Source organism: Micromys minutus (genome assembly GCF_963924665.1).
Source record: "Micromys minutus genome assembly, chromosome: 1".
Taxonomy (NCBI): Eukaryota; Metazoa; Chordata; class Mammalia; order Rodentia; family Muridae; genus Micromys; species Micromys minutus.
Window position 1 is genome coordinate 45,735,649 of NC_137969.1, and position 16,665 is coordinate 45,752,313.

Genomic DNA, 16,665 nt, shown 5'->3' on the forward strand with positions numbered 1-16,665 from the left:
AAAGCAGTAAGACGTGTACTGCGCAGGCCTGCTGTTCCCGGAGAAAAGACGTAACTGCAGTAACGAGGTAACTGCGCAGACCAGCCTCACTGCAGATAACTGCGGATACCTGGATAACTGCGCAGGCAGACTCTACTGCGGATAACCACCCGAAACTGCACAGGCTGGCCCGTAAAGCAGATAACCACCGGGTAACTGCACAGGTCAGCTGTACCATGGATAATCCGGTAACTACGTAGGCTGGCTGGACTACGGATAACCAGTTAACTCCACAAGCTGACTGTGCCACAGAGGCTGGCCATAAAGTGGATAACCTGGTAACTGTACAGGCTGGCCGTACCATGGATAACCAACCCGGTACCTGCGCAGGCCAGTTGTGCCCACGGATAACTGGGTAACTGCGTAGGCAGGCCGTACTGCGGATAGCCAGGTAACTGCGTAGGTTGTGCCACGGATAACCGGGTAACTGCGCGGGCTGGTTGTATTGCGGATGACGGATGACTGGGTAACTGCGCAGGCAGGACATACCAAATAACCAGGTACCTGCGCAGTCCGGCCGCACCACGGATTGCACTGGGTGGTCGTACCATGGATAACTGGATAACCAGCTAACTGGGCAGGTCACAACACGGAAAACTGGGTAACTGAGCAGGCTGGACACACCACGGATAACCGGGTAACTGCGCAGGCAGACCGTACCGCAGATAACCGGATAACTGCGCAGGCAGACCGTACCGCGGATAACCGGATGACTGCGCAGGCAGACCGTACCACGGATAACCGGATAACTGCACAGCAGACCGTACCGCGGATAACCGGATAACTGCGCAGCAGACCGTACTGTGGATAACCGGGTAACTGCGCAGGCAGACCGTACCACAGATAACCGGGTTAACTGCGCAGGCCAGTCGTACCACGGATAACTAGGTAACTGTGCAGCAGACCGTACCGTGGATAACTGGGTAACTGCGCAGCAGGCCGTAACTGGCAGGCAGGCCGAACCACGGATAACTGGGTAACTGCGCAGCAGGCCATAACTGGCAGGCAGGCCGAACCACGGATAACTGAGTAACTGCGCAGCAGGCCATAACTGGCAGGCAAGTCGTACCACGGATAACCGGGTAACTGAGCAGCCTGGCCGTACAGCGGAAAACCGGATAGCTGGGTAACTGAGCAGCCTGGCCGTACAGCGGAAAACCGGATAACCGGGTAACTGCGCAGGCAGGTGGTACAGCCCACATTCTAACGCAAACACGGGCCCTGGACTGCGCATGCGCACATACAACTACTGGTTGCTGCACTGCGCAAACACACCCGTGACTCAGCTGGTTCAATTCTCTAGGCTGGTGAAAAGGAAAGTCAGCTGGACTGGATGGTGCCACCTTGTAGTCGCTATTCAGGAAGGTAACGAACATTAAACAGCAGAACAACTTAGCAGTTGGTGACATTTTCAATCCACGGCATCAGAAAGAGGTTATCGCGAGAACCAGGAAGGGGCCCGTGCTCTGCGGTAAAATGGCATCACAGCAGACCACATTTCCTGAGAAACTCAGCCGAAAACAATACAAGGCTGCAATGAAGAAGGAAAAACGCAAGAAACGTCGGCAGAAAATGGCTCGGTTGAGAGCTCTGGAAGCCCCACCAGAGGAGGAGGACGATGATGTCTCTGCCAATGATGAACTTGCGGAGAGATTACTGGAGATAGAGCGGCAAAAATTACATGAAGAGTGGCTGCTTAGGGAGGAGAAGGCACAAGAAGAATTCAGAATAAAGAAGAAAAAAGAAGAGGCTGCTAGAAAACAGAAGGAAGAACAGGAGAGACAAATAAAGGCCGAATGGGAAGAACAACAGAAAAAACAGAGAGAGGAGGAGGAGCAGAAGCTACAGGAGAAGAGAGAGAGGGAGGAAGCAGTGCAGAAGATGTTGGACCAGGCTGAGAATGAAGGCACTTGGCAGAACCCGGAACCACCCAAGGATTTAAGGCTGGAGAAATATCGGCCCAGTTGTCCCTTCTACAATAAAACGGGAGCCTGCAGATTTGGTAACAGGTGTTCACGGAAACATGACTTTCCCACGTCAAGTCCAACCCTTCTTGTGAAGAGTATGTTTACAACGTTTGGAATGGAGCAGTGCAGAAGGGATGACTATGACTCTGACGCAAATCTGGAGTACAGTGAGGAGGAGACCTACCAGCAGTTCCTGGATTTCTACCATGACGTGCTGCCCGAATTCAAGAACGTGGGAAAGGTAATTCAGTTCAAAGTAAGCTGCAACCTGGAACCTCATCTGAGGGGCAATGTGTATGTTCAGTACCAGTCGGAAGAAGAATGCCAGGCAGCCCTCTCTCTCTTTAATGGAAGATGGTACGCTGGACGACAGCTCCAATGTGAATTCTGTCCAGTGACCCGGTGGAAGGTTGCGATTTGCGGTTTATTTGAAATGCAAAAGTGTCCAAAAGGAAAGCACTGCAACTTTCTTCATGTGTTCAGAAATCCCAACAACGAGTTCAGAGAAGCTAACAGAGATATCTACCTGTCTCCAGCTTGGACTGGCTCCTCTGGTAAAAACTCAGACAGGAGGGACAGGAAGGACCACCATGAGGAATACTATAGCAAGTCAAGAAGCTACCACTCTGGCTCTTACCACTCCTCCAAGAGAAACAGGGAGTCTGAGAGGAAGAGTCCTCACCGGTGGAAGAAATCTCACAAACAGGCAACCAAGAGTCATGAGAGGCACAGCTCGAGAAGAGGAAGAGATGAGGATAGCAGCCCAGGTCCACAAAGCCAGAGCCACAGAACCTGAGCCCGGCTTCGGCAGAACCACTTGGACCCAAGACTCTGATATCAGGCTTGGCAGCAACAAAACTTCATTACAGAATAAAAACCTAACACAGTATCCTTCAGATTCCCCAAGATATTCAAAACAAAACTGATTACAAAAGAAGGGCATGGTGACTTAATCTAATTCCCAACCAAGTTACAAAATCTTGTGGCTTTAACAGAGACAAAACCAGGTATTGTTTCTTTGTTATAATGCTTATAATACTGTTATAATGCTTAGTATCATGTTATTGATGTTATTTTCCATATACTTTAAGCTGGCTTCCTGTGTTGTTTTCCTGTAATAACTTTGCATTGTGATGCTTTATCATTAATATATTTATTAACATTGTTTTTATATTGTTTGAATCTGGACAAAATTTCCAAATACGTATCTCTGTTTTACAAAAAAAAGACTAGGATTACAGAAACACTAATGTCTTTTTATAGACATGCTGTCACTATGTATCCCTGGCTGGCCTAGAACTTGCTGTGTAGACTAGACTGGCCTTGGATTCACAAAGACCTGCCTATCAGCTGCTGGGGTCACAAAATAGTTCCACCTCCAAAAATCCAATGGTAACTTTTCTTCAGTTATTTTTTTTAAGCCTGTGTGTGTTGTGTGTGTGTGTGTGTTGTGTTGTGTGTGTGTGTGTGTGTGTGTGTATAGTGACTTTTTTTTAAATCATAGATCTCAAGAGTCTTGAGAACAAGTTAGTAAAAATTTTAGGTTCTCTACCAAGTAATCAACATAATTTACACATATTGTTTCCAAAAAAACCAACGTTGTAAATTTAAGAGTAGATGTTTAAGGTAAGAGTTATCATTATGTAAATGTTTAGATTTTTAAATACTTTAGGCTCTTAATATCAATATCTGTCACAGCCACTGGTACTATATTGCCAACAGCTGCTAAAGATGGCAAACGAATGAACATGTTACCATGCTATAGCAAAGCTTTATCTATCAAATCAAGGACAATGAGGAATTGCTGCAGAGCACCTGCCAGTATGCCCGTGGCCATGGGTTTAATGACCCCCAGTAACAGCAAACAATAAAAACAGTAAGGATGGGGATACAGTGAGGAGCAGAATGGGAGCACCGGCCAGATCAGTTCTGCAGCCAGAGTGCCCCCTCTGACTTGGAGTATTAGATTTTCTGCTCTCCCCCAGCAGGAATTGTACCTTCACATTGCCCAAGCTAGCTCTAGACTTCTGTCAGAGCCTCCCAATAGCTAGGACACAGGCATATGACACTGTGTCCAACTATGCTGACCCTTTACAATGTGACTGGCACATTTAATCACTACCCATTTATTCAAATAGTCTACAAATCTTTACTAAGTGCCTATCACATGCCAGAAATAAGTATTAAGGGTAGGAAAAATAATAAAGTTTGCCTTTTTTACAAGTGAACAACCTAGTAAGTACAGTATAAAAATGAAGTAGTATTATTGAGTCTTCAAAGATAAAAGACATATAAAAGTTAGACAGTGTGCTGTGACTGGTGTGCATACCTTCAATCCCAGCACTTGGGAGCAGCTCTATAGATTGTGACCAGTTTGATCTCAGAGCGAGTTCCAGGCACATAGTGACCAAACCAATGGAGGCTGGAGAGATGGCTCAGTGGTTAAGAGCACTAGCTGCATATACTATGACTACTTTATTCATTTTACAACTCCTTGGGCACTACCCAGAAAACAAAGTGAGAGTGGGGGCCGGTAAAATAGTTCATTGGATAAAGATGAAAGTGCCAAGCCTAAAGCTGCAGGCTTGATCCCTGGAACCTACTTGGTAGAAGGAGAAAACTGACTCCTATAATTCTGATATCCACATGTGCACCACGGTGCACTAGTGTGAATGAATGGGCTGCTTCCTATATCCATAAGCATAGTAAATGTCTGCCCTTTTGTGATTAACTGTGCATAGAAAAGAGCATTCAGTACACATGTCAGAAAAGCAGACCTAACATTTGGAAACAATGTGAAAGTTAGGAACCTGAAACACCCTGCACAACAAACTGCCAGGCAGTTGGCAATAAGAAAACTGGTACCTGGGCTTGGGTTTAGCTCAGCATTACTCCCTTACCTAGCAAGCATTAGATCCTGGGTTTGCTCCTCAGCCTATCAAAACCAGGAGCATGAGAACACCCATGGTATTCTCTAGAATTCCACATCTTCTCCTCACATTCTGTCCTTTGTATCTCCCTTTCCCATTTTTACGCAGAACATGGTTTTCTAGGTGACAGACAACACACAGTCTACTACCATCCATGTGTAAGTGTGTAGCCTGCTTCAAACAGGAGTGCTTGGAGAATAAAGGATCTCTGCATTCCTTACCACATCCCTCACACTATGATCAAATTAGATGATTCACCATTCCTTGTATGGGTATGTGCGTGTTCGTGTGTGTGTGTGTGTGTGTGTGTGTTTGCATGCAAACATTCATGCGTGTGTATCATATGTGTGTACGCACACATTCACACGTGTGACTGCAGGAGCATGTGTGTGCCAGTATACATAGTGAAGTCAGAACAACCTCTGGTGTTTGTCCTTACCTTCTACTTAAATTTGAGATGGGGTTTCTTTGTTGTCTTTCCACTGTATATGCCAGGCTAACTGGCCCTAAGTTTCTAGAGTTTTCCTGTCTCCACCTCCCATCTCTTCATAGGAGTGTGTGCAAATTGCAGATACACTACATGATGAATTTTTATTTTAAGACTTTTTTTTTTAAGATTTTATGGGGCTGGAGAGAAGGCTCAGAGGTTAAGAGCACTGATTGCTCTTCCAGAGGTCCTGAGTTCAATTCCCAGCAACCACATGGTGACTCATAACCATCTGTAATGGGATCTGATACCCTCTTCTGATGTGTATTAAGAGTACTCATATACCTAAAATAAATAAATAAATCTTTAAAAGAAAAGATTTATGGATATGAGTATTTTGCCTGCACATGCTTCTTGTATGTACCTGGTGCCCAGGGAAGCCAGGAGAGGGTGCTGTGCTCCCTGGAACTGAGGAGAGGGTGGTGTGCTGTGCTCCCTGGAACTGAGGAGAGGGTGGTGTGGTGTGCTCCCTGGAACTGAGGAGAGGGTGCTGTACTCCCTGGAACTGAGGAGAGGGTGCTGTGCTCCCTGGAACTGAGGAGAGGGTGCTGTGGTGTGCTCCCTGGAACTGAGGAGAGGGTGCTGTGGTGTGCTCCCTGGAACTGAGGAGAGGGTGGTGTGCTGTGCTCCCTGGAACTGAGGAGAGGGTGGTGTGGTGTGCTCCCTGGAACTGAGGAGAGGGTGCTGTGGTGTGCTCCCTGGAACTGAGGAGAGGGTGCTGTGCTCCCTGGAACTGAGGAGAGGGTGCTGTGCTGTGCTCCCTGGAACTGAGGAGAGGGTGGTGTGCTGTGCTCCCTGGAACTGAGGAGAGGGTGGTGTGGTGTGCTCCCTGGAACTGAGGAGAGGGTGCTGTGGTGTGCTCCCTGGAACTGAGGAGAGGGTGGTGTGGTGTGCTCCCTGGAACTGAGGAGAGGGTGCTGTGCTCCCTGGAACTGAGGAGAGGGTGCTGTGCTCCCTGGAACTGAGGAGAGGGTGCTGTGCTCCCTGGAACTGAGGAGAGGGTGGTGTGCTCCCTGGAACTGAAGAGAGGGTGCTGTGCTGTGCTCCCGGGAACTTATCGCACAGATGACTGAGCTGGGAACCAAACTCAGATCCTCTGTAAGAGCAAGTGCTCTTAGCTACCGAGCCATCTTCCAGCCCGTACACAGCCAGTTTTTATGTGGGTTTTAGGGATTCAAACTCAGGGTTTCAACAACCATCACTTTTACCTACCAAGCTGTCTCTCCAGCCCTATTTAACCCCTGAACATGGTCTACACTTTTACTACCCCACATCTGCCATTCACATTGACTACCACATAAAGTTGCCCCTTATCAACATCTAAAATAATCACTTTGTTCAAAAACAGCAAAGCACCTTCAAGAAGCCTGCCAGAGTGGTGGTGGTAGTAAATGTCTTTAATCTCAACACTCAGCAGGCGTTAACAAGCATGTTTCTATAAGTACAAGGCCAGCCTGGTCTTGACACCCTGTCTAAAAATAAGGGGGCGGTCCTATAATCCGGCAGGGTAGAGGTGGTTCTCTTGTAATTACTGTGACACATATCTTATCCATGACTCGGTCTGAAGACACTGCAGTGGTGGGAAACAGAGGAATGGGAAAGACTACTTCTAGAAATAGACAGCTAAGAGCAGGCCAGAGCCTGACAAATGACACTTGGTTTCAACAGGGAAGACACTCCTGCTGCAGTCTCTGTTCCTCCTTCTTAAGGGGCCACAATCCCACCTGGCTCTAGTCCCCCAGGTCCTCCTCATTCTGGTATGATGAAAGGACCCAATATGGGAGACCCTCCCATGATACCAGTAATTGCCCCTCCTCCTGGGTGATGCTTGTGGGGCCACTCATATAATGAGGTCACCCACGGGAGACCGCATGCCCTTGATGTCCAGGCCTCCAGTGATAAGATGGTACTCACCTAGCATGGCATGCCACAGACATCAGGTAAGGGCAGGGGTCACTGGTTCTGCACTCTTCTGTTTCAGTGGAGACCAGGGTGCTACACCTGAGTATCTTACAGTGGTATGACAAGCAAGACATCTCCCCATATCCAGCATAGGGAATAGTTTTGGTTAGGAAAAGAGGGATTTTTTAAAAGTAGTTTTATTTGTATCATGAACTGTGAAAATAAAATTATTAGCTTTTAGTTTAAAGGAAAAACGTCTGGCAGAAAGAATGCCTTTCTGTCCACAGTTTCTTACTTCTGCTTATAAATACTATAACACCCTTACATCATATATCTACCTATGTTCCCTTTTATTAAAGATGGATGGGCTGGTGAGATGGCACAGCAGAAAAGGACACTGCTGCCGAGCCTGGCCATCTGGACTTGACTTCCCCAAAACCACCTGGTATTGCAGACCATCAATCCCAGCATTCAGGAGACAGACATGCAGTGGATCCTGTGAATTCCAGGCCAGCCTGGTCTACATAGTGGGTTCCAGACAAGCCCAGACTATATAATGAGACCCTGTCTCAGAAACAAAAGCAATTTCATATGGTAGGGGACAGGATTCAGAGTGATCCTCTGACCTATGCACACAATAAATATATATATAATAAAAACTTAATAGACATTCTCCACTTAAAAATCATTTTCACTTTATGTTTTTATAAGAATTGGGGTTCAAGAGCTATTTCAGTGGTTAAGAGCATGCACTGTTCTTTCCGAGGACCTGAGTTCCGACCCATATCAGGCAATTCACAACTACCTGTAGCTCCAGCTCCATGGAATCCACCTCTGGCCTCTACAGGAACCTGCATTCACGTGCACAGGCATACATAAATACATAAAAATAATTTTTACTTCTAAGGTGATTTGATGATTTAAAACAAGTCTTCCTAAGCACACATTCCAGATCTCAACTAATCAAGGCCTTCTCTTTTAAAGCAGTAACGATGGGAGGAGAGGCCTTCGGCCCAGCCAAGGCTCGTTTTCCCAGTGTAGGGGAACGCCAAGGTGCTGAGGTGGAGGGGGTCATTGGGAGAGGGAGCATCTTCATGGAGGCAATGGGAGGGGAGGGAGGATGGGATTATGGGAAAGGGATAACATCTGAAATGTAAATGTAAAGAATTTCCAATTTAAAAAAGGAAAAACATAAAATAAAATACATAACATCGAAATAAATAAATAAAGCAATCATGATGAGCACCTGTGCTACCCGCCACCCAACCTGCAGCTTTAGAAGCACTGCCTATTGTAGGTAGTCAGGCAAGCCTTATAACTCAGACCCACTCAGAAAACTCAAATTTCCTAGACCTCACTTAGCAACATATTTAAAATGAAATAAAAGAGATAGCTTGCAAATACTCTCTTCTCTGTATTACTTGGCAAATTTTATCTTATTATAAAACAAAGAATCGTCTGGAGATGAACAGTAACACCAACATTAGATCCTAAAATACTGCTTGCAGTATGTGCAGTTCTTCCTGCAGCCCTAGATCCTTGTAGACCAAGTAAACACCAAACACATACAAACTTCTAGAAAATCTTGACAGATTACTTGAAGAATAAGATTTGATAAAATAGCAGGCATCCAATCAGGGCATATGATACCAATAAAATTGCTCAGAATGTCTACAAGCATACAAGACTTCAAATTGTATTTTGATGACAGTGGTTCAGAACTAGAGCCTTGATTGAACATGCTAGACAAGCACTCTACATCCCCAGCCTCTGGCCTAGTGAGCTCTGTAGACCTAAGCTGGCCTTCAATTCAAGATGCCCTGTCTTTCCTCCAGGGCGTCAGCACATCGGACCTACACCTCTCTGACACTACTTTACCACAAGTGACTCAGACATCACTTTTCCCATTTCATGAGCCAATTCCAGTCAAATGCAAGTGAAGTAATTGCATTTATTTCTCTTATATTCAAATACTGTTGAGAAAAATTAGGTAGTGGTGTTTGCCTTTGATCCAAGCACTGGGAACCACAAGCAGGTGGATCTCGAGTTCAAAGCCACCCTGGTCTACAGAGTAAGCTTCAGGATAACCAGTGCTACATAAAGACCTGTCTTGAAAAAGAGATTTAAAAAAGGAGATATTTATTGTAATAAATAAAAGCATAAGGATTTTTAGTAGCAAGCTAAAATTTAACAGGAACTTTCATTGGTTTTTAAGTTATTTAGACAGCTTAAAGTACACAGTGAAACACTCTCTCAAAAAAACAACAAAAAAGTAGACATCTGAAATTTGCCTCCTCATCTGTGCAGCTGGATGTAAGAGGTATTTTCCTCACTGGCACAACCATTTGTGTGTAAATGGGTGAGCCTGTGGTGTGGAGGCTAGAAGTTGATTTGGGGTATCCTGCTTTATCACTCTCCAGCTTTTCTTTAAAAAAGAAAGGAAGGAAGGAAGGAAGAGAAAGGAAAGAAAGAAAGAAAGAGAGAGAGAAAGAAAAAGAAAGAAAGAAAGAAAGAAAGAAAGAAAGAGAAAAAAAGAAAAAGAAGTGATTGTGTAGGCCAGGGAATTAGTTGCCACAATTAATTCACTTTCTACCATATGGGTTCCAAGAACTTCACTTAGATTGTCAGACTTAACAGCAAGAGTCTTCACCTGCTAAGCTATCTCCCTGGCCCTCCACTCTATTTTTAAATTCTAGCACAAGATCTCATGGAGCCCAGAGCTCACTAACTGGCTAGGCTGGTTGACTGGCCAGTGAAGTCTGGGCATCTTCCTTTCTCCATCTCACAAGAGCTGGGTTACATACATGACTGAAGTTTACCTGGGGGTTAGGGTCCAACTCAGTTTCCCAGTCATACAGCAAGCACCTCACCTAATGCACCACCTCCCTAGTCCATCCGCTCTGTCTTTTAAAGAGGTGTGGGCTGTTATTTTATGTGTATGACTGTTCTGCCTTCACATATATATGTGCACTGCATGAGTAGCTGGTGCCCATGAAGACCAGAAGGTGCTAGATCTAAAATTGGTGACAGACTGAAATAGGCTGCCACATGGGTCTTAATCAGAATTAATATAGTGGTCATTAGCCACATGTGGCCACTTTAAGCATTTGAAATGTGGCTAGCTGCAACTAAAAAGTTTAAATGTAAAATATGCATAACATTTTAAAGACTTTGTGAAGGAGCTGGAGAGATGGCTGCGTAGTTAAGTGCACTGGCTACTCTTTCAGAGGACCCGGGTTCAATTCCCAGCACCCCCATGGCAGCTCATTACTGTCTGTAACTCCAGCATCAAAATTTCCAACACCTTCCCAAAGATACACATGCAGACAAAATGCCATTGCACATTTAAAAAAAAAAAAAACAAACTTGTGAAAACAATACACTGTATAGTAATTACATAAATAATAACACCTTTAGTTATAACATCTTACCAAAAACAAAAAACAAATCACAGGAACCAGCTGGGTAGATAGCTCAGTCAGGGCCTAGTTCTGATTCTCCAGCACCCATGAGACGGCTTGGCTTGGCATGGGCCCCTATTTTTGTAACCCAAGCCTTGGCAGAGCAAATACAAATAGATCTCGAGTTCCTGGCTGGTCTAGTCAGTCAGTGAGACTGGATTCCAGGTACTGTGAGAGGCTCTGTAAAGATGGGTAGAGAGACAGTGCAAGGTGCCAGTCTAGAGCCACAACCTCCATACGCCCTAAACGCACACACACGCGTGCACACACACACGCTACAGCAGGGGGTAGTGTAGATGCTTGTAATTCTAGCATTCGGGAAGTGGAAGAAGGATCAACTACACAGTGAGTTCAAGGTCAGTCTGGGCTACAAGAGTTCCTATCTCAAAACCGGGGGTTGGGGGGATGTGGTGGGGAGGTGCTGGAGAGATGGCTCAGAGGCTAAGAGCACGTTATAATGCTCTTGCAGAGGACCTGGGTTTCAGCACCCACGTGGTGACCTATAACCGTTCCAACCACGAGTGCACATGCAGGCACCACACCCATACCATAAAATAAGTCTTTTTACTTAATTTCACCTGTTATGTTGCCCTCTAATACTTTTCATGAGACAGTCTAGTGTATATACTTCGTTCCATTTGGTAAGTATATCTTAACCACAGAGTCGACTGTTTTAATGGTGTTTACTCCAGTTAATCCTTTATCTCACCAACCACCTCATTCTAACGCTTTCCAACTTCCACAACCTAGGAAAGCTGCCAAGCACACTCTCACTCTCTTTAAATAAGAACCTCACCACATTGCCCTGGCTTGCCTGGTTGTCCTGGAACTCGCTACGTACAAGCTGTTCTCTGCCTCCCTAGTGCAGAGATTAAAGTGCACTAAAGCCCTGGTGCAACCCATCAAAGTTCGGGACAAAGAACACTTGAAACTTATCTATACTGCAGACACAGAGAAGTCTTGAGCGGGGGCATGGGGAGGGTTTCCACCGCTATGTGTCCCTAAGTCAAAGGGATAAACAGCGAGCTCCACGGCTCTGGAGAAGAGCTGAGCATACAAAGACCTGCTACTGAGCAGCACCCGAGGCTGGGGGCGGGTCTGACGCTGTGGAGGGCAGGGCTGCTCGGCGGAACAACTGTACCTTGAGAATCCCCCTCATCTTCGCCAGGAAGGGGCGGAATTCCTCCGGTGACACTTCCGGGTAGAGTTGGCTGTGCAGCAGCTCCTCAGTGATACCCGACTGTCCGTGGAAAGCGTTCTGCGCCAGGCCGCTCAGCAGCCCGCTTAGGGACTTGCAGCCCTCCAGCTCGCCCGCCATGGCCAGGAAGGGCCTGTCGCCCAGCGGCTGATCTCCGGTCCGCTACGGGGGCCGAGAAGGGCCGAAAATGCTGGCAAAGGCACCCACGGAACGCGAAGCCGGGTTCCTCCACTAGTTGATTTAAACCGTTCTCCCGTTTGCTCTCTGCCACACCCATCAACTACTTCCACCACAGCCAAATCTACTCGTTCCTTTAGGGACACTGCTTTTGCTGTTTCCTTTTTCACTCTGATGCGTACTCAAAGGAAAGATCGCTTGCTGGAGATACCTAGCCGTAACTCCGTAAGAATGCCACTTTAACTTTTCTATAGCAGTATCTCATTCTAGAGTTTGCAATTAAGTGAATAGTGCCTACCACTCAGGGCAAAGCTCTGTAATTCCCCCACCCCCAAATGTAGCTACCTCCTGAGGACATGATCCCTTTGCTTGCGTTAATTCCTTTTTTATACTCGAATGTTGTCTTTCTAACCATCATCAGTAGTCTGGTCCACAGTTTCTTTCTATAACCAATATTTTTCAGCGCCTCCTTTTCATCTTTGAAATGGAATCACTTACGTAAATACCTATTTACATAATTATAAAAGGAACCTTAATTATATTCAGCTATAATAAGCATATAGCATGACACTAAAATATAGGTGAATCTTTAAAATGTGCTAAGTAAGGGCTAGCCAGATTCAGTGGTTAAGAATGCATACTGCCCTTGTAAAGGACCAGAGTTCAGTCCCCAGCACTCATTTTAGGCGACTTACAACCTCCTGTAACTCCAACCTCAGAAATTTAGAGCTACCAGCAATGTGCACAGACACATATACAAAATTAAAAATAAACCTTCAAAAAAAAACCCACATGAAATGAATGAAGACAGACATGAAAGGCAATTGGACAATTTTATTTATATGCAATGTCTAAGCAAATCTATACAAAAATCTATTTTCAGATGATGAAAATGCCTATGAGCAGCCACTGGTAATAATTACACGGCTTTGTCCTTTAGCAAAGCTTAGTGCATTGTATATGCTAAAAGACAGTTTCACAATATGTAAATTAGCCCCCAATTTAAAAATTAATGTAAGCTAATTGTAATATTAAAAAAAAATAGCTTGCCAGGCTTTAATCCCTAGATTTGGGAGGCAGAGGTAGGAGGTTTTCTGAGTTCAAGGTCAGCCAGGACTACACAGAGAAACCTTGTCTTGAAAAACCAAAAAATTAAAATAAAGGGAAATAGCATAATACAGTATGAACTCCAGTTGTGTTTAAGCACGATTGTGTAGACTGGTGAGCAAACAGTGTGTGAAGTAGCCAAATGCCTCCATCTTTTTTGAAGGAAATGTGTTTGGAACAGTGGCTTCTACAAAAGACGTGGATTTGCGGATTGGGGAGAGGTTGTTGTGCTCAGATAGCTGGATGAGCAAGCCACAGTCTGTCTCTGGAGCTCTATTTATGCCCTCCAAACATCATGTGTCCTCCATGTGTCTTGCCTCGACACGTATATTCAATCAGCCTGAGCCCTTGGAAGCAACAACAAACAGTAGCACAGGGCTGAAAGTGCTTTGGTGCGTTTCTTTCTATGGCATCCTGTCAGACGTGGCTCAGCTAAATAAGGCAAACCAATATATGTGTGCCATTAGTAAAGAAGCTTCTACCATGTGTCTTTTCATGTGTTTGTTTCAGTAGAACATCCTCTCCCCTGTATCTGCTTCAGCAAAACATTCCTTCATGAGTCGGCCTTAGCCTTTCACACCTGTGTGCACTTTAGCCAAAATTTCTTCACGTGCTTGTCCCAGCAAAACACCATCCCACTGACTTTTCAAAGAACCCTGAAGTTTTTATTTACTTCAGTTGTGTTTTTAGAGAATTAGACAAGGGGCTATGTGTGTTTTAGGCAGGCATGTAGCACTAAGCAACATCTCCAGTGAATTTGCTTTAATTTTTAAATATCCACATGAAAGACCAAAAACTTATTTCATGGATAACTTATACCGTGTTGAGGACTTAAGAGTACACTAACAATGGCTGTTTTCTTTTTAATTGTTTTAATTAGGTCTAAAATGTTGATATAAAACTTATTGAGCTAGATGTGGTGGCACATTCCTGTATCCCATCTTACAGGAGGCAGAGACAGGTAGTTGTAAGTTGGAAGATGGGCTGGGCTACATAGGGAGCTCCAGGCCAGGGATGGAGATATATATATATCATACTGGCTTCTATATACTTGCACTCTGTAGGCACATGAGATTCTGTCTCAAAAACAAACAAAACAAACAAAAAACCTATGTGGGGGTGGGGGGATCATGGCTCTTCAAACATCGTAACCAGCAATCACTTGAGGCAAGAAGGAAATCCCACTGAATACATCTCAGGAGCTGGTGTTGGTTTAAACCTCAGGAGTCTGACACAGGGCAGTTTATTTAAGACATGTTTAACCACAGCACAATTTTGGAAGAGTTTCCTGATGATAATTAACTCACTCCTCTGGGTACAGCAAAGCTTAAGATATGTTTACTCTGGAAGTCTTTCCAAAGTCCATGGGACCACTTCCATAGAGAACAGTTCAGCAGACTGAGAACCAGCTCAGTCAACAGGGTCTCCAGGGAGAAAGTGAGGACTGAAAAGAAAAAGACCATTAGACAACACTAAAACATGGCCCCAGCCAGTTCTGAGGCTGAAGCCGGCTTGGTTTTTTCCAGTCTGCTTTTATACCATTTTAGGTACGTACAAAGATTATGGTCAGTCCTAAGGCAAAACAGAGTAGTCAAGGAACAAACAAAGCATAAACAAATGTCTTAAACAAAACAAACAACAACAAAAAAGAGGTTGCAAAAATGGGTGGAAGAGAGAAGGTGACAGGTGGAAGAAATGCTACCACTAAGCAGATAACTTGTAAGTCTCCCATCTGGAAGGCCGTGTCCAAATCATTCCTTTTTTTGTTTCATGGAACACAGAAAAAGTTATCTCATAGTTTTTAACTTCTTAAATTTTTGTTTCTTTCTCTCTCCCTCTCCTCCCTTCTCTTTCTCTCTCTCTTTCTCCCCCACCATGTGTGTGTGTGTGTGTGTGTGTGTGTGTGTGTGTGTGTCTGCCTGTCTGTCCACACACCACAGCATACATAAGGAGGCTAAAAAACTAATTTCAAGAATGGATTCTCTTCTTCTACCATATGGATCTGAATTCAGGTGTCAACTTGGCGGCAAGCATCTTTACCCAATGAATCACCTCTCTGGCTCCATTTCTTTTCATTAAAGATTTATTTATTCATTTTATTTTATGAGTATGTGCCTAAATGTATGCATGTGCTTTACCTAAGGAAGTCAGAAGAGGATACTGCATCTCCTGGAATCACAGTTCCGGGAGGCCACTAGACGGAGGTGTTGGGAACTGAACCCAGGTGTTCTGTAACTAAGAGCAGTAAATACACTTAAGCCCTGAACCGTCTCTCCAGCCAGGCCCCACTTAGCTTTAGAGTGAATACTCACCGAGACAGATTTTGGCTGATAGACTTTTGGCACCTACTCTTTCTTAATTGCTTTAGATTCATAATAATTCTATACCAAAGTGGTGCCTGGGTGGGGCTATACTCTGCCAAGGACCACCAGAGAACCTTGTCAGCCTGTTGCCAGGTTGATCAATAAAAGAAATTCATTCTTCTGCCACCAGAGGCTGCTATTGCCATAGCTGCAGCTGCAGGTTGGCATCAGCTGCATTGTAGAATGCTTTTCAAACAAAAGGCTCAAAATACAGTTATCTTTTATTAAATTCCGAGTCGTAGGTTTTATAGATAACAAACCCGGGCAAACGCTAAGAGAATGTTCTAATGCAGCAACAAGGAAAAGCCCCAGAAGCTCAGCCCCAAGGGAAACCAACATCTAACAAACAGCCCTCCTTCCACACAGGTTTCACTCTAATCATGGCCAAATATGCCAACAAGCAAATGGTTCCAGAAGCAATATTTTTATCAACATTAAGAATCTAAACTGTGCCAGGCATGATGGCACACACTAAGCAGCTTCCTTAATAGTGTTTTTCCTGCATGTACGCATGTGCACCATGTATGTGCCGTGCCTGTGGGATCAGGAGAGGGTGTCGGATCCTTTGGAGCTGGGTTATGGGTGGTTGTAATCCATCTATACAACCTATAGGTGGTTGTAATCTCTGTGTGTGCTGGGAAACAAACCTGGTCCTTTGTAAGAGTAACAAGTATTCTAAACTGTATTTTAAAGTATCTATCTTTCCAGCTCTGAGTTCAATTTTTTTAAACCCTTGAGTGTGGGGGTACAGGGGTGTAAAAGGCATGCACCACCAACTCCCCATTTTTGGATAGAAGTTTTCAACAAAGACAGATAAATAAAACATATAAATTTAAGCCTTACATGACATAGACTACTTCAGAAGGAAAGAAAGAACCAAAAAGAAAAAAAAGAAAGTTTGATCCAGACAATCATATCTTAATGAGACAAATAAAGGGGCTTGAGCCAACAAATCCACGCTTTGGTAAGAACATAGATGGTTTAAGGTCATGTTTTGCTGTGAAAGCAATTCAGTTCACCTTGCAAGAAACAAA

The 16,665-nt window shown here is 44.6% G+C and overlaps 2 protein-coding genes across 3 annotated transcripts in view; one reads left to right on the forward strand and one right to left on the reverse strand.

The window, feature by feature from the left end:
• COMMD1 (copper metabolism domain containing 1) overlaps nucleotides 1-12,117 on the reverse strand; it is a 116,637-nt gene extending 104,520 nt beyond the window's left edge. For both annotated transcript variants that reach the window (XM_080920266.1, XM_080920265.1), the window contains exon 1: nucleotides 11,928-12,117. In XM_080920266.1, the coding sequence (XP_080776392.1) occupies nucleotides 11,928-12,104 (177 nt within the window). In that variant the 5' untranslated portion in view covers nucleotides 12,105-12,117. The remainder of the gene's footprint in view (nucleotides 1-11,927) is intronic.
• On the forward strand, nucleotides 92-5,694 carry LOC308433120 (U2 small nuclear ribonucleoprotein auxiliary factor 35 kDa subunit-related protein 2-like). The gene has a single exon (XM_080933024.1). It carries the CDS (start codon nucleotides 1,516-1,518, stop codon nucleotides 2,800-2,802), a length of 1,287 nt encoding a protein of 428 aa, XP_080789150.1. The 5' UTR covers nucleotides 92-1,515; the 3' UTR covers nucleotides 2,803-5,694.
• Nucleotides 12,118-16,665: the final 4,548 nt, after the last annotated feature.